Source organism: Coregonus clupeaformis, chromosome 2 (assembly GCF_020615455.1).
Source record: "Coregonus clupeaformis isolate EN_2021a chromosome 2, ASM2061545v1, whole genome shotgun sequence".
NCBI classification, from domain to species: Eukaryota; Metazoa; Chordata; class Actinopteri; order Salmoniformes; family Salmonidae; genus Coregonus; species Coregonus clupeaformis.
Window position 1 is genome coordinate 6,284,875 of NC_059193.1, and position 26,553 is coordinate 6,311,427.

The following is a 26,553-nucleotide window of genomic DNA, read 5'->3' on the forward strand; positions in this document are numbered from 1 at the left end:
GGTAGTGAGTGAGTGCATGTGTACTAAGGTGTGGAGAGTCAGTGCAGGTGATCAGTCCAGTTCAAGTGTTCAGCAGTCTGATGGCTTGTAGATTAAACTGTCTATGAGCCTGTTGGTACCAGACATCATGCTACGATACCGTCTACCTGACGGTAAGGGAGTGAACAGCTTGAGGCTGGGGTGTGTGGGGCCCTTGATGATGATCCTCAGGCACCGTTTCGAATTGATGTTCTGGATGGGTGGGAGCACGGTCCCAGTGTATACTGGGCTGTCTTCAGCACCCACTGGTGGGCCTTGCGGTCGTGGATGGCGCAATTCCCGTACAAGGCTGTGATGCAACTGGTCAGGATGCTCTCGATGGTGCAGCGGCAGTATTTGGAGAGGACCCGGGGTAGCATGCCAAATTTCTTCGGCCGCCTTAGGAAGTAGAGACGCTGAGCTCAGTGACTTTCAAAGTGGCACCGTAATAGGATGCCACCTTTCCAACAAGTCAGTTTGTCAAATTTCTGCCCTGCTAGAGCTGCCCCGGTCAACTGTAAGTGCTGTTATTGTGAAGTGGAAACGTCTAGGAGCAACAACGTCTCAGCAGCGAAGTGGTAGGCCACACAAGCTCACAGAACGGGACTGCCAAATGCTGAAGCGCGTAGCGTGTAAAAATTGTCTGTCCTCGGTTGCAACACTCACTACCGAGATGCAAAATGCCTCTTGAAGCAACGTCAGCACAGGAACTGTTCATCGGGAGCTTCATGAAATGGGTTTCCATGGCTGAGCAGCTGCACACAAACCTAAGATCACCATGTGCAATGTGAAGCATCGGCTGGAGTGGTGTAAAACACTTGTCACCATTGGACTCTGGAGCAGTGGAAAAGCGTTCTCTGGAGTGATGAGTCACGCTTCACCATCTGGCAGTCCGACTGACGAATCAGGGTTTGGCGGATGCGAGGAGAACGATACCTGCCCGAATGCAAATGATCAGGCTTACAACTGTGGTGTCGTCAGCAAACTTGATGATGGAGTTGGTGTCGTGCAAAGCCACAAAGTCATGTGAGGATAGTGAAATCAACAAGGGTGTCATACAATGCTACAGTAATACAAGGGATATGGACACAAATAGGGTTGCCTTGAACAGTGCCCGGCTAGCAACACCATTTATATTCCTTCTTTAAGCTAGTCTGCAAGTATTTTTAATTTTTACCCCCTTTTTCTCCCCAATGTCGTGATATCCAATTGGTAGTTACAGTCTTGTCCCATCGCTGCAACTCCCGTATGGACTCGGGAGAGGTGAAGGTCGAGAGCCATGCGTCCTTAGAAACACGACCCTGCCAAGCCGTACTGCTTCTTGACACACTGCTCGCTTAACCCGGAAGCCAGCCGCACCAATGTGTCGGTGGAAACATCGTACAACTGACGACCGTGTCAGCGTGCATGCGCCCGGACCGCCACAGGAGTCCTAGAGCGCGATGGGACAAGGATATCCCGGCCAGCCAAACCCTCCCCTAACCTGGACGACACTGGGCCAATTGTACGTCGCCTCATGGGTCTCCCGGTCGCGGCCGGCTGCGACACAGCCCGGGATCGAACCCGGATCTATAGTGACTTCTCAAGCACTGCAGAGTGTCTCCCAACATCCCCAACAGCCTCATCACTGAGTCTATGATAGCTATATTTTACCCACAGGGCAACTCCTCTGTTTCACTTGAACCTATAACCAAACAGGACACAGGGGCAATGCTCTTTTAGGGTGGAGGGGCAGTGGAATTCTGACGAAGGAGGAGCCCCCTGCCCCCTGGAAGCCTGAGTGTCCTGAGTGACCTCTCTCTGTGCTTAAAGCTAACTAACACAGGCCTTGTCTGACCCTGACTCGGCTCACCACCCAACCAGCAGCACCCTAACATGGCATTTGATCCAACAGGTCAGCACCCCAGGCAGCTTGCAAACCATGTGGAATCCAGCTCCAACATTACACCACTCACGCACTACTAGTGCTTAGCTTAGCAGAAGGGCATGTGAGTGAGTGAACAAATAATGGCTCAGTTAACTGACAAGACAAGCATCATATTCTCCCTGCCAATTCACATCTCACTGAAGCAGCTGTCTTTCAGCTTAGCAGATCATGTTAGCTTGCCGCTACCGCCTGTACTGTGGTTTTGTAATGCTAGTTTGTTGAATACTGTTGTTTAGTGAAGCACAGTATTGTCCCTGTTTTGGTCTCTGAATTGCATGGAAAATAATTTGTGTGTGTGTAGCAACGGTTATCAAAATTGTTTTAAAAACAATTCTAATAAATGCAATAGTTGTACAATGGATGAAGACACTCCAAACGTTTAGAATTTTTTTAATCCATCAGATATTGACTGAATTATAGCACATATAAAGGTTTACTGGCACAGACAATTAATTAATGGAGTTCAGGGATTTTGGTGGGAATTCAGGTATTACATTTATTGTCAAATTTCACATTTGTTTTTTTGAATGCACTCATATATACATTTTTTAAATATTTTGTGTTAAAATAAAGCAAATTACATGTGCCTCATTTGTATAAAAACACAGAGTGGATTTGCATATTTGAATAGATTAACATTAAGGGGAGGAATAGGCCTGCAACCACCAAAAACCTGCTCTGTCTAGGCCTACCTGCACTCACCTGCGCTGTCTAGACTGCCTCATTAATTACTGTTTTTTTCATGTTCTGTTACATAATTCAACAAGTGTATCAATATCAGGATACCCTCAGATTACAAACCAACAGTTTGGCTCTATATTACACCTATTCATACATAGTGCTTAATTTGTAAATCGGGGGGTGCCAGAACAAAAAGTGAGCGCTAGAGTGGGGTGACCTGGGAGTTCTAAGGTACCGGAACACATAAGAAAACCCTAAAACTTTATAATAAAGCATTGCATGTATATCATCGCATTTGCTAGTGGCATAGAGCAGTAGAGTAGAGGCACTTCCAGAAGTTGCACACATGGAGAACATTTTTAGTAGCCTAGGGTCCTGGGAAAATGTGCCCTTTAATAAATACATTTCATGCAATTCTATTTCATTTTACATGACTGGAGACTTTGGCAGAATCTTTTATTAATACCACACAAATGATCGAAATGGCAGGCACTGACAAACTGAAACTCTGAGAAAACTACAACGACCTTGTCTTGAATCCATCAATAGCCTAGGACTATGTGTACGGAGACACATATTGTAGGCTACAATATGAGGAAGAAATTATAGTCCTAAAAATGCTTTCCAGTTTCACTGACTCACCCAATGATGCGCAGCTCACTTGTTGGTGATGGCCGATGCGCTCATGCCAAAAGCCTATCTCGCTCTCTCTCTTTTGTAAAACAATATTTGGAAGTTGATCAAATATTTTGGTAGCCTACAGCATAGTCTTCTCTTTTCAGCAGGAGCCATTTGCTTTACAACCTGTGTTTTCCCTCGATTGTATTTGAAATATTGCGAAAGGCCTGTTTTGTCTGCATGCTGTTTTTTCACTGATAGATTTGCCGCGCGTTCCCGACTGTAGGCTATTCCTCGTTATTGGGCTCAATCCGCAGCTAGACTATTTTTAAAAAGAAGCTATTGATCCTCTGTGGCTAAATTATAGGCCTTATCATGGTGTACTAGGCTATTCTGAATGATTTCATTGATTTCTGAACAGACAGCAGTAATGTATTGGCAAATGTATTTCAATTTATCTATGATTCTATAAGGAAATAAATAATGAAGTGCAACACTGGAGAGATGATGAGCAGCAAGAGGAACTGCCCCTCCCTACCTTCAGGCTATGCTCATGGGAGAACTTGGGAAGGTTGAAAACCAGGCGGGATGCAGCATTCTGGATAAGTTGCAGGGGTTTGATGGCATAAGCGGGGAACCCAGCCAACAGCAGGAGATGCCTGGATTAGGACCTGCACCACTTCCTGTGTGAGGTAGGGTCGTACTCCACAGATGTTGTTGAGCACGAACCTGCAGGAGTGAGTCACTGCTTTGATGTTGCACAATTGAGAGCATCCTGTTGGGCTGCATCACCGCCTGGTATGGCAACTGCACCGCCCGCAACCGCAGGGCTCTCCAGAGGGTGGTGCGGTCTGCCGAACGCATTACCGGTGGCAAACTACCCGCCCTCCAGGACACCTACAGCACCCGATGTCACAGGAAGGCCAAAAAGATAATCAAGGACATCAACCACCCGAGCCACTGCCTGTTCACCCTGCTATCATCCAGAAGGTGAGGTCAGTACAGGTGCATCAAAGCTGGGACCGCGAGAATGAAAAACAGCTTATATCTCAAGGCCATCAGACTGTTAAATAACCATCACTAGCACATTAGAGGCTGCTGCTGCCTATTGAAATCACTGGCCACTTTAAGAAATGGAACACTAGTCACTTTAATCATGTTTACATATCTTGCATTACTCATCTCATATGTATATACTGTATTCTATAATATTCTACTGTATCTTAGTCCATGCCGCTCTGTCATTGCTTGTCCATATATGTATATATTCTTAATTCCATTCCTTACTTAGATATGTGTGTATTGGGTATATGTTGTGAAATTGTTAGATATTACTTGTTAGATATTACTGCACTGTCGGAGCTAGAAGCACAAGCATTTCGCTACACACACAATAACATCTGCTAAACATGTGTATGTGAAAAATACAATTTTATTTTATTTTATTTGAAACCCTACACCCCAACCCAAGCACTCTGTTCTGCCACTTCTGGTCTCTTGGCCCTCCCACCCACCCCTATGGGAGGGCAGCTCCCACTCAGCCCAGTCCAAGCTCTTCTCTGTCCTGGCACCCCAATGGTGGAACCAGCTTCCCGCTGAAGCTAGGACAGCAGAGTCCCTGCCCATCTTCCGAAAGCACCTGAAACCCTACCTCTTCAAAGAGTATCTTTAATAAATGGTGATAGGGCTGTCTATCATTCTGTATTGTCTGGTATAGGCTACTATCTGTTTCAGTTCCATTTCTGGAACGGTTGTGTGTAGTTTCCATGTGTTTCTGTCCTGTTTGTAGTGTAGCTAGAGTCAGACTCATAGAGAGCTGCCTGCCTAGTGCAGTCCTGAGGCTCCAGCGGATTGGCTCTGTTTCAGAGTGGGGCTAGGCAGGCAGGCAGGGTGAATGAGCTGTGGGGTTGATTTCACACTGCAGTTGGCAGCTGCTTTTCCTGCAGTCGGGACCCAGCACACACCCCAAGGGTCAGACTCACTGGCCTGGAATCCCAGCCTGCCTGCCTGACTGCCTGCTGCATGACAGAGGCAGCGGAGGAGGCACAAGCCCAAAATGTGAATAAATAAATCCATCTCACATCACAGTGGACGCCAGCGTTTACACTGAGGGCTGATGCATCACAGACACACAGTGATACCCCACTATGCTCCGGTGATAAATGGTGTATCTCCGCAGTGCATCCGGTTGAGTGTTTTATCTCTGAACTACCAAACCTTGAGAGGAAGGGGCTTCAGAATATTAAGTGTAAGAGTGCAAAAGTGTAAACCTTTCCGCTCACTGTTCACTGCAGCTGATTTCAGATACAAATCGTGGCCAGCTGTCAAACTGTTTTTGGCACTGTGCACATACACACGCACATAACAATATACAATACATTCATACTGTAACCAGACACACCCAAACTCACACACACACAACATGGGGGGCTTACCTGTGACTTTGAGCTCTGTGGTCCTCCTCACCACCCGGCTGCCATATTTCAGCTCACAGGTGTAGTTCCCGCCGTCGTCCTCCTGCACCTCAGGAAACCAAATGTTGGTGATGTTCACCATGACGGAGCTCCGCCACGTCCTCTTCTCACACTCCTAGACAGACATTAACATCACACAGTGTTATACCACGTCAGTTTCATCTGGTTTTCATATATTTAAAAAAAAAACATTCCCCAATTGGTAGTTACAGTCTTGTCCCATCACTGCAACTCCCGTACGGACTCGGGAGAGGCGAAGGTCGAGAGCCATGCGTCCTCCGAAACACGACCCTGCCAAGCCTCACTGCTTCTTGACACACTGCTCGCTTAACCCGGAAGCCAGCCGCACCAATGTGTCGGAGGAACATGCAACTGGTGACCGTGTCAGCGTGCATGCGCCCGGACCGCCACAGGAGTTGCTAGAGCGCGATGAAGACATCCCGGTCGGCCAAACCCTCCACTAAACCGGACGACGCTCAGCCAATCATGCGTCACCTCATGGGTCTCGTGTCGCGGCCGGCTGCGACACAGACCGGGATCGAACCCGGATCTGTAGTAACGCCTCAAGCACTGCACTGCCTTAGACCTCTGCGCCACTCGGGAGGCCACTTGGTTCCATATCTTTTGATCCAACTCAGACATTAACTACCGATTCACTATGTTAAGTTAAGTTACATTTATTTAGATACCCATTAGTGTATCAGGGCTAATCTTCCTGGGTTCATACACAAAGAATATACAACATTTCTGAGAATAAGAGTGATTTGTTACCTTATACCAGGTCATCTGGGGCTGCTTGTAAGGGGCGAGGTAATCCTCGATGTCGGGGCAGTTGATCATCTTGCTCTTAGTGATCTCTGCTTTCTCCAGGTGGCGTATTTTACTGTTGAAGCACAGGCCCTCGTCATTCTCCTCCACCGCCAAGGACATGGACACCTTCATGCAGTAGGTGGAGTTTCTGCAGAAAGGGAACACAACACAGGAGGCTTTATGTTTCCCCAAGTTCACCTCTAGCCAAGGGTCATCACACACACAAAAGCACACATCGATTTCTCCACAGGGTTTCATCTGTGAACCAGCAGAGCTCTTAAACACTGGCATTCATTTAATCAATGCCTCCCTGCCTGCCTGTGATGATGTGAAGTGGGGCTTCATTTTACTTTTTTTTGCCAACAACATCAAGAACAATATGCAGTTTGAACATGGAGGACATCGGAATGGAATATTTCAAAATACTTCAATTAGTAAAGAGATGCGGCTCCCCCTGAAGTGGCAGGAGCACATACTGTATGGGGAATGAATGCGCATATCATTGCACTAGGCAGTCACCAGCCTGAAGTACAGGTGTCCTTCAGGGAGGCCTGTGTCAGGGCACATGACCCCCAGCTCCACACATAGCTACTGCCATGGCTACTACACTAGGTTCCCATTGAAAATGCATGAGGGCCTTCAGGCATGGGATTGCCCTCCAGTGGCATTGTGTGTCAGCTAAGGCCCCCTGAACTTCCGCTCGCAAGTTCAGCCTGTTTGATACCAAGATGTAACTTTTCAGCATGAAACATTTAGCTGGTTTTAGACTTGGACATCAGGTAGGTTGTGTATGTGTGTGTGTGTGTGTGTGTGTGTGTGTGTGTGTATGTATGTGTGTGTGTGTGTGGACGTGTTTAACTATTCTTGTGGGGACCAGAAATCCCCACAAGAATAGTAAACGAACACAAATTTGACCAACTGGGGACATTTTCTTGGTCCCCACAAGGTCAGATGCTATTTCTAGGGGGTTTAGGGTTAAGGTTAGAATGAGCGTTAGGGTTAGAATTAGGTTTAGTGTTAGGGTTAGGAGCTAGGGTTAGTTTTAGGGTTAGGGTTTGGGGCTAAGGTTTAGGGTTAAGGTTAGGTTTTTGGGTTAGGGTTAGGGTAAGAGTACGAGTTAGGGTTAGGGTTTAGGGAAAATAGGACTTGAATGGGACGGAATTGTGTTTCCCCACAAGGTTATCTGTACAAGACTGTGTGTGTGTTTGTGTGTGTATGTGCGTGTAGAATTCCTAATCTCAGGCAACAGAGATAGAGAGTATAGCTGTCCTGGGCTACTTTCCTTATTTTAGAAGAAGATTAACTATGACTAAAAAACTGTTCACAGGGCACTTGCTGTGTCTGGTGACAACGGTCTCATATTGTGACAAATAAAAAGCCAAACATCAACAGACAAACAGGGAACAGATGTGTGAAGTCACTCAGGACAAATGCGGATCTGTTACTGACAATTAGCCCAGTTAATCACACTGCATAACTATTGTGCAATCCTGATACGACTGCTTCCACTTCATTAATAATTAATCTCTCCCCTCCTGCAATTACTCTCAAAAGAAAACGCCTGGGCTACACCCCACCAATTGAATGATATGCTTAGTAAAAAATAGATTTCTGTGTGCTCGCGGTTCATGTTTACATCTGTTAATGTGAGCTTCAAATTAATTTTACAATTAATCTAACACACGACAACATTCAAGATGTGGCCCACTCAGGTGGGTCAGTGTCGCATGGATCACTGTGCACGGGCTCTTAGCTTTCTTGAGACATGATTGAATAAGCATTAAGAACATCCATACGCCTGCATGACTTCCTGCCAGGCTGATTTCATGTAATTTCCCCTACACAGGTTTCTGTGTGAGCTATGGCACAGAGAGCCAAACTGTGTAAATGCCTTCTTGGCAGAGGTAGTTTCCTATATTGCTGGGGGACCACACCGACACTGCAGCCATGGAGGTCAATGCAGGAGCCTTTCATTGCAGTGACCTGACCTTGGAACTCTATGGGGTAAACATCCACAGACAGACAAGAGAGCGACTGAGGCTCCGCTGCAGGTAGGTCAGCCATGTTGTTCTGTTCTGCTGCATTTCCTGTTTGTCCTAAGAACCACCTGAGAAAGTACATAGCCTCAGAACATCTAGAAGAGGCTTGTCTGGGGAGAGCAGTGACATCGCAGCTCCCAGTCCTGGCAGATGAGACATACAGTACACAGAACTGCTCTGTGGGGCACCCTGCCACGGGCCCTCCCCTCACACAGGGAGAGGATGAGGGGGAAGTTGGAGATTAAATCATATGATTAATTCACTGGTAATGAACCTCATTCTGTTCCTTCCCTTAGCTCTCATATAACTCTCTCTGTGGAAGATGGGCCTAGGAGGACCCCAGGGCCAATTATACTGACTGACAATGTGTTGCTCTATGAGCTTCACAGAAATTAGCACTGTCTGCCACTACAATTTGACCTGTTTTCATAATGGATCATCCGCTGAGATGGCCTATACCACAGAGAGCAGCATCTTGGTACTCTTGTCTAATACTAACACTCCCTTTTCAATATACATAAGGGATGGTTCGACATTTACAGAATGGGGACCTGGAGGAAAATGGGGGAGGGCCATGCCTTTTCAATTTCAGTCCGGGGGAGGGTTTAGTATTTTTTTTATCTAGTCCAGGGGAGGGTCATGTAATTTGCAATTCATGAAATGTCTATATTTCTCAGTGTTTTAGAATTAATTGCTTATTAGGCTATATATGGATGTGTACCTGATGCCGTCCCTCATCTCTTAATCTTCGCTGGGAGCGCAATATCAAGTGTGCCTATAGGCCAGTGGTCACCAACCTTTTCTCAGTCACGATCACTTTCTGAGTCAAAATGCAAGCCGAGATCTAATGGTCAGATTGTTTTTTTAAACAGGACTTAAAAAACGTAAGCCTATGCAACATTAACCAATTAAAAACAGTTCTGTAGCAATGAGGTTTGTGTAGTAGGCTGTTAATGTTCTCAGACCATTTGGAAATTATATTTTTTTAAATGTAGGTATATGATCACACTGGTAATAGATAATTTGCTGTATTACTTGTGAGTGTCACGCCCTGGCTCTGGGGACTCTTATATGTTGAGCCAGGGTGTGTAGGGTCTATGTTTTGTGTTCTATGTTCAGTTTCTAGTTCATGTGTTTTCTATGTTGGCCGGGGTGGTTCCCAATCAGAGGCAACGTGAATCAGCTGTTGCTTGTTGTCTCTGATTGGGAACCATACTTAGGCAGCCTTTTGTGCACTTGTCATTTGTGGGATCTTGTTCCGGAGAGGTTTGTGTTTGTTAACCTTAGGACTTCACGTATCGTTTTGTTATCGTTATATAAGTACTCATTAAAAGATGTACGCATATCACGCTGCGCCTTGGTCCACTTCTTACGACGATCGTGACAGAAGATCCCACCAAAACAGGACCAAGCAGCGTTTCCAGGAGCAAACGCCGGGTAAGGAGCTGGAGAGGTTGGCGATGGCCCAGGTGGGCCAATGGTGGTCCTGGGAGGACATGTTCGCGGGCAAAGGGCCATGGGCTAAAGTTAAAGCCCTGGCGAGAGAGGAGGTACGGCGCCAACAGTGTCGTTGTCGGACAGGCGAGAGGCAACCCCAACAAATGTTTTTGGGGGGGCACACGGCATGGACGATGGGGCTGCTGGAGGCAGCTACAGGGCGAGATTGTGGACTAGGAGAGAAGGCCACCAGGTTACGGGGGCCATTGGTCATTAGAGGGAAGGAGAGTGTACAGGCACGGCGAGAGGTACTGGGGTGTGTTACCAGTCCGGCCCGGCCCGTTCCTGATCCCCGCACAAGCCCAGTGGTGTGTGTTTCCAGTACGGTCCGGCCTGTTCCTGTCCCTCGCACCAAGCCTGTGATGCGCGTCGCCAGCCCGGCCCGGCCTGTTCCTGCCCCTCGCACCAAGACTGTGGTGCGCGTCGCCTGCCCGGCCCGGCCTGTTCCTGCCCCTCGCACCAAGCCTTTGGTGCGCGTCGCCAGCCCGGCCCGGCCTGTTCCTGCCCCTCGCACCAAGCCTGTGGTGCGCGTCGCCAGCCCGGCCCGGCCTGTGCCTGCTCCCCGCACCAAGCCTGTGGTGCGCGTCGCCAGCCCGGTCCGGCCTGTTCCTGCTCCCCGCACCAAGCCAGTGGTGCGCGTCGTCAGCCCGGTCCGGCCTGTTCCTGCTCCCCGCACCAAGCCAGTGGTGCGCGTCGTCAGCCCGGTCCGGCCCATTCCTGCTCCCCGCACCAAGCTTGTGGTGCGCGTCGTCAGTCCGGCACAGCCCGTGCCTGTTTCACCGGTGCCTGGTCAGGTACCGGTCAGCTGCTCCACACCGGAGCCTAAGCAATCCGCTCCACCGATGTCCAGTCCAGCTCCAGCCAGCGGGACCAGATCAGGGGCGCTACGGGGGGTTAGTTAGAGGGTGGTGGTCACGCCCAGAGCCGGATCCGCCTCCGAGGCAGAATGCCCACCCGGCCCCTCCCTTGTTGGGTTTAGTTGGCTCGGTCGCAGTCCGCGCATTTTGGGGGGTGGTACTGTCACGCCCTGGCTCTGGGGACTCTTATATGTTGAGCCAGGGTGTGTAGGGTCTATGTTTTGTGTTCTATGTTCAGTTTATAGTTAATGTGTTTTCTATGTTGGCCGGGGTGGTTCCCAATCAGAGGCAACGTGAATCAGCTGTTGCTTGTTGTCTCTGATTGGGAACCATACTTAGGCAGCCTTTTATGCACTTGTCATTTGTGGGATCTTGTTCCGGAGAGGTTTGTGTTTGTTAACCTTAGGACTTCACGTATCGTTTTGTTGTTTTTGTTATCATTATATAAGTACTCATTAAAAGATGTACGCATATCACGCTGCGCCTTGGTCCACTTCTTACGACGATCGTGACAGTGAGGCACAGCTGAGTGAGCATAATAGTCTTCCTGCTGATGGCAAAACTCAAGTCACACTGCATTTTTTCTGCCTCATGCACCAATTCATGTTGTTACTCCTATGGCCAGAGAAAGTGAAATATACCTTTATTAAAAAAGACACTCCGCTAAAAATAACAAAGGAAGCTTATTGTAACACTATGCTATACTCATTCATTACAGCTGCAGTGCTGGTTGGTGCGTGAGTGGCAGTAGGGAGAATGCGCATTTTATGGCTTATAAATGTGTTGAACAAAGTGTTGACAGTGCTAAATAACTACTTAAACATGAACTTACTCATAAAAACAGCAGCTCTTTGATGTATTCATTGAGTCTCTCTCTAGTCATGGTTGCAGTATTGACTGCTGTGCGTTCAAGGCTTTTTTTTTACAGTCTATGGCTCAAGGAAACCACAGAGGAAACTGCGCAGACACGGTGATCTGAGCTATCTGATTGGCCAGTGGTAGGCCTATAGGTGCACTTGATTTGCTCTCTGGGCCTGCCGGGTAGGCGGAGTTATACCTTCAGACACATGAAATGGTTCAAAATTGGAACACTCTGCCTTCCTGGCACTAGGACTGCTGAATCAACAGCGCGAAACAAATATAAAAATAGTATTTTTACAGAAATGTTTGGTGATTGTTATGATGAGTTTCTATGGTATCAAGTAATTCATGATGCAATAAGATATTTAACACTGGGGAGTTCATATAAGTATTTAATAGGTACCATGGTTCGTTAAAACAAAAGACACGTGCTTCGCCTATAGCTATTCCGAACTACTGAACAAAGAGACCCTCTCACTTCTATACCCTCTGTTACACGTCTCTTCAACCACATCTGGTAACCATCGGTGGGCACTCCCTTGTCTGATGTTATTCCCTTTTCCCCCAAGTCAGTATATCATATCCATCAATCATTCTACCATAAACATCAGTAATCTCCCATGACATATTGGAATGCAGACTCTGTGGCACCAAGTCACTTCTCTACTAACTCTAACCTGGTTCACACAACACTATGAAAACATCATAACAGTGATCGACTAGGAATGCCTTGGTGTGGTCTCAATCGAATGATCCATAATTTATGTTAATAAGAACAATATGTTTCTTGACCATGATGAAGCTATTTATCAGAGTTATTGACCTCACAATATTAGCCAGATTCGAGTAACTTACATTGTGGTGCTGAAACATGAAGCAGCAGCCGCAGCACAATCAATCAGAAATGGACAGCTCGTGGTGCTGAAAGTAGGCAAATTCGAGTAGGCATAGTTCATTTAAACCATCTATATTTTAATTTGACTTCACTAACAACAAGAGGGCTTTGTGTTGGAGCCTATTTCTTCCTATATAAGAAATAAGAGGTAGGCCTACCTGTTTGACAGCTCAAATTAGGCTATAGGCTGCTATCCATAGATTTGTCTGCCAATTCCTCCACCGACCATGCACTCTTTAAATAGCTGAGTGCTTGGTGTGTTAATTTAAAACCAGGACTCAAATTGAGAGGGTACAGTATGTGAGGATATGACATAGGCCTACCTTTTGTTAAAGAAAATGGCAAAAAGCAGGCCAAGCCCTTGTTAGTTTAAGATGTTAAAGAAAATAAAAAGGATCTGATTATATAAAGTGATTTATAATGGCATTTCGGTCCGCAATGCTTTATGCTAGAAACAAGCTGTGAAATACCCGGGAAAGACGTGACTCCGATCCATATGGGGATATCATTGTTTCGTTTCTTTAACATTCAGAGGCTGACCTACAACCTTCTATAGCCGAGGAGACAAAAAAATGGACTTAATCTAATTTTGTCGCTATCATTTCTGTAATACAGATGTTTTAAACCCAGATAGCTTTTAGGGAAACATTTGTGACCCACTGGGTGCAGATGACAGTTCAATGTCTATTCCACGTTGGTTCAACGTAATTTCATTGAAATTACATTGAAACAACGTTTATTCAACCAGTGTGTGCCCAGTGGGGACACTCTCTTCCTGGGTTAAGCTACGGAAGAAGAGTAGCAATAGGTAAAGCTTATATTGTTTTGCTTCGGTAGGCCTACTCTGTCTGGTGGACAAGTAGGCCTAACTTTTGAAAGTACCATGCTTAGATTCATAATGCCATCTCAGATTTCATTATTTGCAAACAGGGACAGTTTCGTTACAAACAAGACATAGCCTTATGATAAGATGAACACATAGGCCTATCTCTCTGTCCATTCTTAGCCTGTAATTTCGGTAATTTGAGTGGTATTAAAAAAGATTCTGCTGTCTCCAGTCAATTATATAGAATTGCATGAAATGCATTTATAAAAGGCAACTTCTTCTCGGACCCGCAAATACGATGATAGATTCATGCAATGTTTTTACTATAAAGGAGATCTTTCCACCCCTATTCTTGTCCACGGTAGTCTGCGAACCCACAACCTTCTGAACCGCAGCCCTGTGCTCTATCACAATTCCTGCGTTGCCATGTAACGCTTACAGGATGAAAAATCGTTTCTAAAACTGCATGTCTAAGGCTCTGGTCTGTCCAAGAAGTGAGGGTAAATGGTAGACATGTTCTCTGCTATCTACTATGTTCTAATTATTATTTTGGGTATAGGGGAGGGTCACTTTTTTTTTTTTTTCAAGCATTCAAGGAGGGTTTAGTTAAAATATATTTTACTGAAGGTTGGGCCATCCATTTTTATTTCAGAGAGGTCCGATTTTCTCCAGGTAACCCTTATTATAAATAACGTTCACTCCCTAATGAGAAGGCACTTGTCCATCTGTTTGCCAATGAGGAATAAAAGCAACTTACATAGGTTAGTTTGAAATAGTTGTTGATTTTATTGCCATTAATTATGATGCAATGCTTTATGAGCTTATGAATGGATTTTTCGGGTCCCCAGATGCTTTTGCAAGTCCTTCAAAATCTCTGTGGGGAGAATTTCCTACACAATCACCCTGCCTCGATTGCTCTGCAGTCTGAAAAATGACATCAAACTCTTTGAACTTAATAAAGCGCCTTACTAAAGACGGATTTCAACGAGAGAGAGATAATTTTACATGCAACAGTTTAAATCTAAATGTAGGCCAATTCCATTGATCAAAATGGGGGGAGAAATTATATTTCCACCATTTCTCTGTAAGAGGGAGGAAGAGTGTGAAGAGGGAGAAATGTAGTGAAGTTTTAAAGAGAAGTGCTAAATATTTCAGAGAGAGAACATGAGCCCCCAATTTCATTTAAATAGGAACCACTAACTGGGAATGAACCATGAAGACCCTACTTCTGGAGCTATTAAACCTCTGGTATAAACCTCCAACAGACACACTCTCTCAATATCTCTCTCACTACACACACCAACAGAAGATCAAACAGAGACAAAATGTACAAGGAAATGAAAAAAAAGGTGTTGAAAAGCCATGGCAAGAAACAGGTCAATGTGTGAAAGAATCAGAGTACCTCATCACTACACAGGATAATGATGTTTCTGTTGACTCATGGGCCATTGATGAAACCTTTCATATCACTAATCTGCAGCAGTTGGTTCAATCTGGATCAATGGGTTTGTGTGATGTTCAAGGTTAAATGGGTGCAAGGGTGGAAAGGGTTAACAGGGTGGTCCCTATGGGGCTGTTACCCAGAGCAGCATATCAACGATACAGCCAGGTTTTCTCCAGCATCAAACCTGCTTACTGTGCCGTTGCCTTTCACACACACATACACACAAGCACGCACACACACTCAGACAGGCACTCATGCACACACACACACACACACACACACACACACACACACACACACACGGCATGAACGCATGCACACACTCACACACACACAGTCTTGTACAGAAAACCTTGTGGGGACACACAATTCAGTCCCATTCAAAATACTGTTTTCCCTAACACCTAACCTTAACCCTAACATTAACCCAAAAACCTAACCTTAACCCTAACCCTAGCTCCTAACCCTAACCCTAAAACTAACCCTAGCTCCTAACCCTAAACGTAATTCTAACCCTAACATTAGCATGATGTATTAGCAATAGCATTTGACCTTGTGGGGACTAACAAAATCCCCAGTTGGTCAATTTTTTGTTTGTTTACTATTCTTGTGGGGACTTCTGGTCCTACTGCTCTTTCCTCGTCTGATCATGTGTTCTCGCATACCCCGAGAGCATCTGGTCAGCGCGGCGGTGGCACAGGAATCCTCATCTCTCCCAAGTGGACATTCTCTCTTTTCCCCCTGACCCATCTGTCTATCTCCTCATTTGATTTCCATGCTGTCACAGTCACTAGCCCATTTAAGCTTAACATCCTTATCATTTATCGCCCTCCAGGTTCCCTTGGACAGTTCAACAATGTGCTTGACGCCTTGATAAGTTCCTTTCCTGAGGATGGCTCACCCCTCACAGTTCTGGGTGACTTTAACCTCCCTACGTCTGCCTTTGACTCATTTCTCTCTGCCTCCTTCTTTCCACTCCTTTCCTCTTTTGACCTCACCTTCTCACCGCCCCCCCCCTACTCACAAGGCAAGCAATACGCTTGACCTCATCTTTACTAGATGCTGTTCTTCTACTAATCTCACTGCAACTCCCCTCCAAATCTCCAACCACTACTTTGTATCCTTTTCTCTCTCGCTCTCCTCCAACACTACTCACTCTGCCCCTACTCAGATGGTAATGCGCCGTCGCAACCTTCGCTCTCTCTCTCCTGCTACTCTCTCCTCTTCCATCCTATCATCTCTTCCCTCTGCTAAATCCTTCTCCCTCCGATCTCCTGATTCTGCCTCCTCAACCCTCCTCTCCTCCCTTTCTGCATCTTTTGACTCTCTATGTCCCCTATCCTCCCGGCCAGCTCGGTCCTCCCCTCCTGCTCCGTGGCTTGACGACTCATTGCGAGCTCACAGAACAGGGTTCTGGGCAGCCGAGCGGAAATGGAGGAAAACTAGACTCCCTGCGGACCTGTCATGTTTTCACTCCCTCCTCTCTACATTTTCTTCCTCTGTTTCTGCTGCTAAAGCCACTTTCTACCACTCTAAATTTCAAGCCTCTGCCTCTAACCCTAGGAAGCTCTTTTCCACCTTCTCCTCCCTGCTGAATCCTCCTCCTCCTCCCCCTCCTTCCTCCCTCTCTGTGGATGACTTCGTCAACCATTTTGAAAAGAAGGTTGACGACATCCGATCCTAATTTATTAAGTCAAATGACACCGCTGGTCCTGCTCACACTGCCCTACCCTATGCTTTGACTTCTATCTCCCCTCTCTCTCCAGATGAAATCTTGCGACTTGTGACCGCTTGACCCTATCCCCTCCTCTCTTCTCCAGACCATTTCCGGAGACCTTCTCCCTTACCTCACCTCGCTCATCAACTCATCCTTGACCGCTGGCTATGTCCCTTCCGTCTTCAAGAGAGCGAGAGTTGCACCCCTCCTCAAAAAACCTACACTCGAACCCTCCGATGTCAACAACTACAGACCAGTATCCCTTCTTTATTTTCTCTCCAAAACTCTTGAGCATGCCGTCTCTAGCCAACTCTCCTGCTATCTCTCTCAGAATGACCTTCTTAATCCAAACCAGACAGGTTTCAAGACTGGTCATTCAACTGAGACTGCTCTTCTCTGTGTCACGGAGGCTCTCCACACTGCTAAAGCTAACTCTCTCTCCTCTGCTCTTATCCTTCTAGACCTATCTGCTGCCTTTGATACTGTGAACCATCAGATCCTCCTCTCCACCCTCTCCGAGTTGGGCATCTCCGGCGCTGCTCACTCTTGGATTGCATCCTACCTGACAGGTCGCTCCTACCAGGTGGCGTGGCGAGAATCTGTCTCCGCACCACATGCTCTCACCACTGGTGTCCCCCAGGGCTCAGTTCTAGGCCCTCTCCTATTATCTCTATATACCAAGTCACTTGGCTCTGTCATATCCTCACATGGTCTCTCCTATCATTGCTACGCAGACGACACACAATTAATTTTCTCCTTTCCCCTTTCTGATAACCAGGTGGCGAATCGCATCTCTGCATGTCTGGCAGACATATCAGTGTGGATGTCGGATCACCACCTAAAGCTGAACCTCGGCAAGACGGAGCTGCTCTTCCTCCTGGGGAAGGACTGCCCGCTCCATGATCTCGCCATCACGGTTGACAACTCCTTTGTGTCCTCCTCCCAGAGTGCAAAGAACCTTGGCGTGACCCTGGACAACACCCTGTCGTTCTCCGCTAACATCAAAGCGGTGACCCGATCCTGCAGGTTCATGCTCTACAACATTCACAGAGTACGACCCTACCTTACTCAGAAAGCGGCACAGGTCCTAATCCAGGCACTTGTCATCTCCCGTCTGGATTACTGCAACTAACTGTTGGCTGGGCTTACTGCCTGTGCCATTAAACCCCTACAACTTATCCAGAATGCTGCAGCCCGTCTGGTGTTCAACCTTCCCAAGTTCTCTCATGTCACCCCGCTCCTCCGCACACTCCACTGACTTCCAGTTGAAGCTCGCATCTACTACAAAACCATGATGCTTGCCTACGGAGCTGTGAGGGGAACGGCACCTCCTTACCTTCAGGCTCTGATCAGACCCTACACCCAAACGAGGGCACTACGTTCATCCACCTCTGGCCTGCTAGCCCCACTACCTCTATGGAAGCACAGTTCCTGCTCAGCCCAGTCAAAGCTATTCGCTGCTCTGGCACCCCAATGGTGGAACAAGCTCCCCCACGACAGCGGAGTCACTGACCACCTTCCGGAGACACTTGAAACCCTACCTCTACAAGGAATACCTGGAATAGTATAACAGTAATCCTTCTACCCCCCCCCCTCCCCCCCCCCCTCTAACAAAAAAAGGAGTGGTTGTCCCACTGGCTATCCAAAGTTGAATGCACCAATTTGTAAGTCGCTCTGGATAAGAGCATCTGCTAAATTACTTAAATGTAAATGTTGTGCGATTGTGTATGGAAATTGTATGTTACATTTAGTTTTGCTGATGATAGCATCCAAAACATTGGCTCATCGAGGGCTGTGAGATGCCGATCGGCAAGCTCCCGCTGAAAAGTGGCTGTTGCCAAAAACCAGAGGGTGGATAGCACTTGGACGTGCACCGGAATGGCACGTGTTTGCCTTTTAAAGCAGGTCTTAAATCCTCACAAAAATCCTATAAGATTGGTTTTGGGAAACGATAACTGTTGCGCCAATCTGTACTTTCTGCAAAAGAAAGTCCCACCTGTCTCTAAAAACGCGCTCTCTGCGAAATACAGCTTGAGCAAAAATCTCCAACAGAGCAAGATCATCCATCTCTCATTAGATTTCCCATTATCTCAGTCTTTCATAGTATTTTAACAGTGGTTTCACTTTCACACGTGTCTGTCACGTCTACTCCTGCTCCTCCCCTCCAGCGTGTGACATCGCCAGAATACTAACCACCGGTCTAGGGATTCATCATTACGCACACCTGGCATCCATCATTACGCGCACCTGCAGATCATTATGATTCACACCTGGACTCCATTACCTTCCTCATTACCTCCCCTTTATATGTCCCTCCCTTACGTTTAGTCCTCAGTCGTAATGTTCCTGTGATTATGCATTATCGCCACTGTTACGTTGTTTCGTTTCACCTGCTTCTCGACTCACAGCGTCATTGTTACAGAATACCGACTCAAACCATGGAAGCAGAAGGAAATTTGAATATCTCTCAGACGGTCGATGAACAGAGTTATCTTCTACGTCAACACCATGACCAGTTGGCACAACTGGGATCGGCTATGATGGAGGTTCTTTGCAGTGTGCAACGTCTCGAACACACCCGGGAGGCGTTGTCTTCATCCAGCAGAGGATACTCTACAACCAGTCGAGCCAGCACATCAGCCCATTTATCCCTCCCGGATAAATATGACGGTACACCATCCAAATGCCGTGGCTTCCTACTTCAGTGCTCCCTCTATTTTACGCATCAGAGGGGAGCTATAATATAATAATATAATATGCCATTTAGCAGACGCTTTTATCCAAAGCGACTTACAGTCATGCATGCATACATTTTTGTGTATGGGTGGTCCCGGGGATCGAACCCACTACCTTGGCGTTACAAGCGCCGTGCTCTACCAGTTGAGCTACAGAGGACCACGGAGCTCCCACCACCGAGTGGTCCAAGGTTGCCACTGCTGAGTACGCGCTCACCTTTCGGACACTTCCCCTGCGTCGGCTGTTTTCTTCTTCGTGGCCAAAAAGGATGGAGAGTTACGTCCCTGCATTGACTACAGAGGACTCAACTAAATCACCTCAAAGTATCGGTACCCTCTCCCATTGGTGCCATCGAGCAGCTCCGCGGGTCCGGTTCTTTACCAAACTGGACCTGTGGAGTGCATACAATCTCATCCGCATCCGGGAGGGGGATGAGTGGAAGGCGGCTTTTAGCACGATGTCTGGCCACTACGAGTACTTGGTGATGCCATATGGCTTAGCCAATGCTCCGTCAGTGTTCCAGGCATTCGTTAACGAGGTGTTCAGGGACATGCTCAGCCGCCAGGTGGACATGTATATCGATGACATCCTGATCTACTCGGCTACCTTGGAGGATCACATCATTCACGTCCGAGCAGTCCTGGAACGCCTCCTCACCAACCACCTGTTCGTCAAGGCTGAGAAGTGCCAATTTCACCAGAGGACTGTCTCCTTAGGCTACCAAATCAGCCCACAGGGTGTGAGGATGGATGACAAGAAGGTAGATGCAGTCAGGTCATGGCCAGTTCCAACCACCTTAAAGGGTTTACAACGGTTTTTGGGGTTTGCCAACTTCTACCGCTGCTTCATCAGGAACTTCAGCTCTGTCGCCGCTCCTCTCACCCCTCTCCTTAACCCTCCCATTGTCCTAGGGTCAAAATGACCCGCCACTGTGTTGAACCAACTTTATTTAATTTTTATATTTTTGGGATCATTTGTGAGAAGGAGGCAGTGAGACTTTAAAGAAAGTATCTCACTGTGGAACAGGTTGAGAGCTTCAAGTTCCTTGGTGTCCACATCACCAACGAACTATCATGGTCCAAACACACCAAGACAGTCGTGAAGAGGGCACGACAAAGCCTATTCCCCCTCAGGAGACTAAAAAGATTTGGCATGGGTCCTCAGATCCTCAAAAAATTCTACAGCTGCACCATCGAGAGCATGCACCATCGAGATCACCGCCTGGTATGGCAACTGCTTGGCCTCTGACCGCAAGGCACTACAGAGGGTAGTGCGTACGGCCCAGTACATCACTGGGGCAAAGCTCCCTGCCATTCAGGACCTCTATACCAGGCGGTGTCAGAGGAAGGCCCTCAAAATTGTCAAAGACTCCAGCCACCCTAGTCATAGACTGTTCTCTCTGCTACCACACGGCAAGCGGTACCGGAGTGCCAAGTCTAGGTCCAAAAGACTTCTCAACAGCTTCTACCCCCAAGCCATAAGACTCCTGAACAGCTAATCATGGCTACCCGGACTATTTGCACTGCCCCCCCACCCCATCCTTTTTACGCTGCTGCTACTCTGTTAAGTATTTATGCATAGTCACTTTAACTCTACCCACATGTACATATTACCTCAACTACCTCAACTAGCCGGTGCCCCGCACATTGACTCTGCAACGGTACCCCCCTGTATATATAGCCTCCCTACTGTCACTTTATTTTACTTCTGCTCTTTTTTTCTCAACACTTTTTTTGTTGTTGTTTTATTCTTACTTTTTTTGTTTAAAATAAATGCACTGTTGGTTAAGGGCTGTAAGTAAGCATTTCACTGTAATGTCTGCACCTGTTGTATTCGGCGCATGTGACCAATAACATTTTATTTTATTTTATTTTATTTTATTTTATTTGATCACTGCCTCCTTCTCACAAATGATCCAAAAAATATAAAAATTAAATAAAGTTGGTTCAACACAGTGGCCGGTCATTTTGACCCTAGGACAACGGGAGGGTTAAAGGAGGGCCCCGTAGGTTGGTGTGGAGCTCAGCAGCTGACGAGGCCTTCTGTCTACTCTAAGGACGTTTCACCTCCGCCCCAACACCCAGATTGTGGTGGAGGTGGACGCTTCAGAGGCGGGCGTGGGGGAAGTTCTGTCTCAATGACAGGGTAATCCACAGAAGTTGTACCCATGTGCGTTTTACTCTAAGAAACTGCCCCCTGCAGAGAGGATTTACGACATTGGTGATCGTGAGCTGCTGGCGGTGAAGTTGGCATTAGAGGAGTGGAGACACTGGCTGGAGGGCGCCAAGGAACCATACAGACAGCGAGGAGGCTGAATCCGCGCCAAGCAAGGTGGGCCCTTTTCTTCACAAGGTTTGACTTCACGCTGAACTATCGCCCAGATTCTAAGAACACTGTCTCTATGATTCGGGGGAGGCTCCTGTCCAGAATGTGCCCATAAATCCATCCTCCCGAGTCGCAGCTCCTGTGGTCTGGGATGTAGCTTGTGGACATCAGCCAGGCTCTGGAGAGGGAGCCCGCACCCACTAATTGTCCTCCAGAGCGCATTTACATTCCCACAGGGATAAGGGATCGGCTGCTGACCTGGCCGCACACAGCTGTCGTCGCTGGACATCCAGGTATTTCTCGCAGTACGCCCAGAACTCGCTACGTCACTCCTCCACTGGGTTAACACCCTTCCAGTGTGTTCTGGGTTTTCAGCCAGCCCTGGCTCCGTGGACTCCGGGACAGACTGACGCTCCTGCAGTTGATGAGTGGTTCCGGCGCGCAGAAGAAGTTTGGAATGACACTCACATGAGACTCCAGCACGCCGTCTATCGTCAAAAGGAACAGGCAGACCGCCACCGCAGTGAGACCTCTGTGTTCCAACCTGCGGATCGCATCTGACTTTCTACCAGGAACCTCCCACTCCGCCTGCCCTGCAAGAAACTGAGCCCCCCAGTTGTGGGGCCGTTCAAGATTCTCTGTAGGGTCAACGAGGTGATGTTTAGGTTACAGCTGCCCAGTCACTATCGTATCTCACCCTCTTTTCATGTCTCCCTTCTCAGGCCGGTGGTTCCAGGTCCCCTAGCTGATGCTGTCCCCCACGACACCCCCCGGACATCGAGGGGAGTCCGGCGTATGCTGTCAGATCCCTACTGGACTCCCGCCGTCGTGGGGGTCGGCTCCAGTACCTGGTGGACCGGGAGGGGTATGGCCCAGAGGAGCGGTGTTGGGTTCCGGTGGAGGACATTCTGGATCCCAACATCATCCGTGATTTCCACCTTCGCCGCCCGGACCGACCCACTACTTGTCCTCGGGGTCGTCCCTCTGGTCAGCCTCGTCCTGCGGCGGGAGCAGCGCGTCAGAGGGGGGGGTACTGTCAAGTCTGCTCCTCCCCTCCGGTGTGCGACGTCGCCGAAATACTAACCACCGGTCCTGGGATTCATCATTATGCACACCTGGCATCCATCATTACGCGCACATGCAGATCATTATGATTCACACCTGGACTGCATGACCTTCCTCATTACCTCCCCTTTATATGTCCCTCCCTTACATTTAGTCCTCAGTCGATAATGTTCCTGTGATCATGCATTATTGCCACTGTTACGCTGTCTCGTTTAATGTTTGTTTTATTAAACGTTTCACCTGCACCTGCTTCTCGACTCACAGCTTCATTGTTACAGTGTCTCTAATTAAAAAAATTACTGTATTTTATATGGATTATTATCATAACAAATGCACTGTAGTGGTCAAATGATATGCTAGTCAAGATATGTTGCATGAATTCACAATGGAAATACAATGAAATTCAAAACTGATTTACTTATTACTCTCACAGTTTCAAAATACACTGAGTATACAAAACATTAGGAACATGTTTGCCCCCCCTTTTGCCCTCAGAACAGCCTGAAGTCGTCGGGGCATAGACTCTACAAGGTGTCGAAAGCATTCCACAGGGATGCTGGCCCATGCTTCCCACAGTTGTCAAGTTGGCTGGTAGTGGATCTCTACTCCGAATAGCTCGTTACATCTCATCCCACAGATGCGCAATTGAATTGAGATCTGGTGACTGGAAAGGACACTGCAGTAAGCTGAATTTACTGTCATGTTCGTGGAACCCTTCCTGGACAATCCTAGCCTCGTGACATTATCTTGCTGAAAAAATCAATTTGCAGATGGATACACTGCTGCCATGGGATGCACCTGATTGGCAATGCTGTTCAGATATCCTGTGGCATTCAAATGTTGCTCCACTTTTATCAAGGGGCCCAATGTGTGCCATGAATACACACCCCACACCATCACACCACCATTCGTGTCAAGCTACGACGAGTTGTGCATTCTTTTATGGGTCTTTGGGCACCAATGTTGTACTGGACTGTCAGTTGACTAACTGCAGCCCGTCTGTTGCTCTGCACAATTTGTGGCAGCCTCCTTTGTCCCCTTTCATCAATTACCCCTTTTCGACCACTGGCCTGCTGTTGGCTGGATGTCCTTTGGGTGGTGGACCATTCTTGAAACACACGGGAAACTGTTGATCGTGAAAAACCTAGCAGCGTTGCAGTTCTTGACACACTACCATACCCAGTTCAAAGACACTTAAATATTTTGTCTTGCCCATTCACCCTCTGAATGGCACACATACACAATCCATGTCTCAATTGTCTCAAGGCTTAAACAATTTTTTTTTTCATTTTTTGATTTCAAATATTATTATTATTATTATATTTTTTATCTCCTCTCCTTCATCTACACTGATTGAAGTGGATTTAACAGGTGACATCAATAAGGATCATAGCTTTCACCTGGATTCACCTGGTCAGTCTATGTCATGGAAAGAGCATGACACTCAGTGTATATCTTCCCCATTCTATGCTTGGCAAGCTGTTCCCTTATCCCACCACTACGCATGGTCATGGCTGCAGTTCCCTTATCCCACCACTAAGCATGGTCATGTCTGCAGTTCCCTTATCCCACCACTAAGCATGGTCATGGCTGCAGTTCCCTTATACCACCACTAAGCATGGTCATGGCTGCAGTTCCCTTATCCCACCACTACGCATGGTCATGGCTGTCATGGTCATGGCTGACACTCTCATGCAAACGTTCATATTGATAAATCTCACATTTTGCGTGGAAATGATCCCATGCATGGATTACGCACAGATTTGTGCCCACACATGATTGATAAATGAGGCCCCTGGAACCCTAGTTCTGACACAGAGAGGGCCATTGTCCATGACCATCATCGTGAAAGACAGCCTTTCATCAGACACGCTGGAGGGAGAGCATGAGTCCAACCGCACATCTCAGACATCAAAACATTTCCAAATGATTATTCCTCAAAATGCCAATTAAGAAGTATATAATTGAGGGGTGAGGACAAGGACAAAGGGCAGTGGTCCAGCAACAGACAATACTCTCCGATCTCTGGACACCTTCATGCAGTGGCGGTCAGTGCCGTTTTAAGATGAGGGAGGACGATGTTTTTTCATGCGCATTGCCTTATTTCTATTACAATATATTGGATGACTGTCATTCATATTCCGCTGACTCCCGAGTGGTGCAGCGGTCTAAGGCACTGCATGGCGTCACTACAGACCCCCGGTTCGATTCCAGGCTGTATCACAACCGGCCGTGATTTGGAGTCCCATAGGGCGGCGCACAATTGGCCCAGCGTCGTCTGGGTTTGGCCGGTGTAGGCCGTCATTGTAAATAAGAATTTGTTCATAACTGACTTGCCTGGTAAAATTAATAAATAAAACCCAGTTCAATGTAACAGTAATAGGTTTAGGCTACTACATGATACTCAAATCTTCCCTATACCCATTGTGAGATTGCTGCAAACTAGCCTATGAATGAAAGTTTACAACATTTGTAAACTTCGACCTGTGTGCACCTAACGTATGTTAGGTGCACACAGGTCGAAGAGACAAATTTGAGGTGACATTCAATACTGCCTTGCACACTTTTGCCTGCATCTAGCTGAAATAGGATGTAATCATTAGTCCAACAGCTGCAAACGAGAGTTTCTATTTGACAAATTCAAGTATGTTTATCCCCGTTTTGTTCCGTTTGCTTCCGTTTAAGAAACGTTTTTCAACAGAATTGGCAGAATGAATACACCCCTGATTACATGTAAACACACAGCCACGTTGTATTCCTTCTCGCATCCATGCACTCTCCTCCTCTCACCTCTTCCCTTCGCTTGTGGACTTCAATGCACAACACATCAGCTGTATGTGATCAGGCGAAAAAACCTTTCCAAGCTACACACAGCCTACATCGTTGTCACCATATTAGCTAAAGTAACGTCATAGTCAACATAGCTAATAGAACTAAGTAAGTGAAACTGAAAAAAAAAATGACAATCTCTCTCTCTCTCTCTCTCTCTCTCTCTCTCTCTCTATATATATATATATATATATATATATATATATATTTTCTCTCTTGCTTCTCCTTCATTTTGGAAGAAATTAATTTGTTCAAAACTGTTCAACTATTGTCTTTCTCTCTCTTTGAGTCAACTACTCACCATGTTTTATGCACTGTAGTGCTAGCTAGCTGTAGCTTATGTTTTCAGTACTAGATTAATTCTCTGATCCTTTGATTGGGTGGATAACATGTCAGTTAACATGCTGCGAGAGCTCTGATAGGTTGGAGGACATCCTCCGGAAGTTGTCATAATTACTGTGTAAGTCTATGGAAGGGGGTGAGAACCATGAGCCTCCTAGGTTTTGTATTGAAGTCAATGTACCCAGAGGAGGATGATCCTCCCCTTCCTCTTCTGAGGAGCCTCCACTGCCTTCATGGGAAAGCATGGCCAGTTAATGGCATGGTGACAGTATAAGTGCTGAGACAGGGGGAATAGAGTGGCTGAGATGACCAGTAAACACACAAGGTAGGGCTTCACACTATCCATCCATCCATCCATCCATCCATCTATCTATCTATCTATCTATCTATCTATCTATCTATCTATCTATCTATCTATCTATCTATCTATCTATCTATCTATCTATCTATCTATTTATCCGCAGCCAGAGTCAAGGTGACTCCTCTCCTGGAGAGAGTCAGATGCTATATGATGTTCTGCAAGTGAGGGGCTTACAAATTAACATCTCATAGCTACGCTGCCTAGCTGCCGGTCTGTGAGAATCTCTGTCTG

The 26,553-nt window shown here is 46.9% G+C and overlaps 1 protein-coding gene across 1 annotated transcript in view; it reads right to left on the reverse strand.

Moving 5' to 3' along the window:
* LOC123492856 (X-linked interleukin-1 receptor accessory protein-like 2) overlaps positions 1-26,553 on the reverse strand; it is a 368,998-nt gene that overhangs the window by 139,090 nt on the left and 203,355 nt on the right. The window contains exons 4-5 of the mRNA XM_045226227.1: positions 6,490-6,676; positions 5,680-5,833 (exon numbers count right to left, since the gene is read on the reverse strand). Of these exons, the coding sequence (XP_045082162.1) occupies positions 5,680-5,833; positions 6,490-6,676 (341 nt within the window). The remainder of the gene's footprint in view (positions 1-5,679; positions 5,834-6,489; positions 6,677-26,553) is intronic.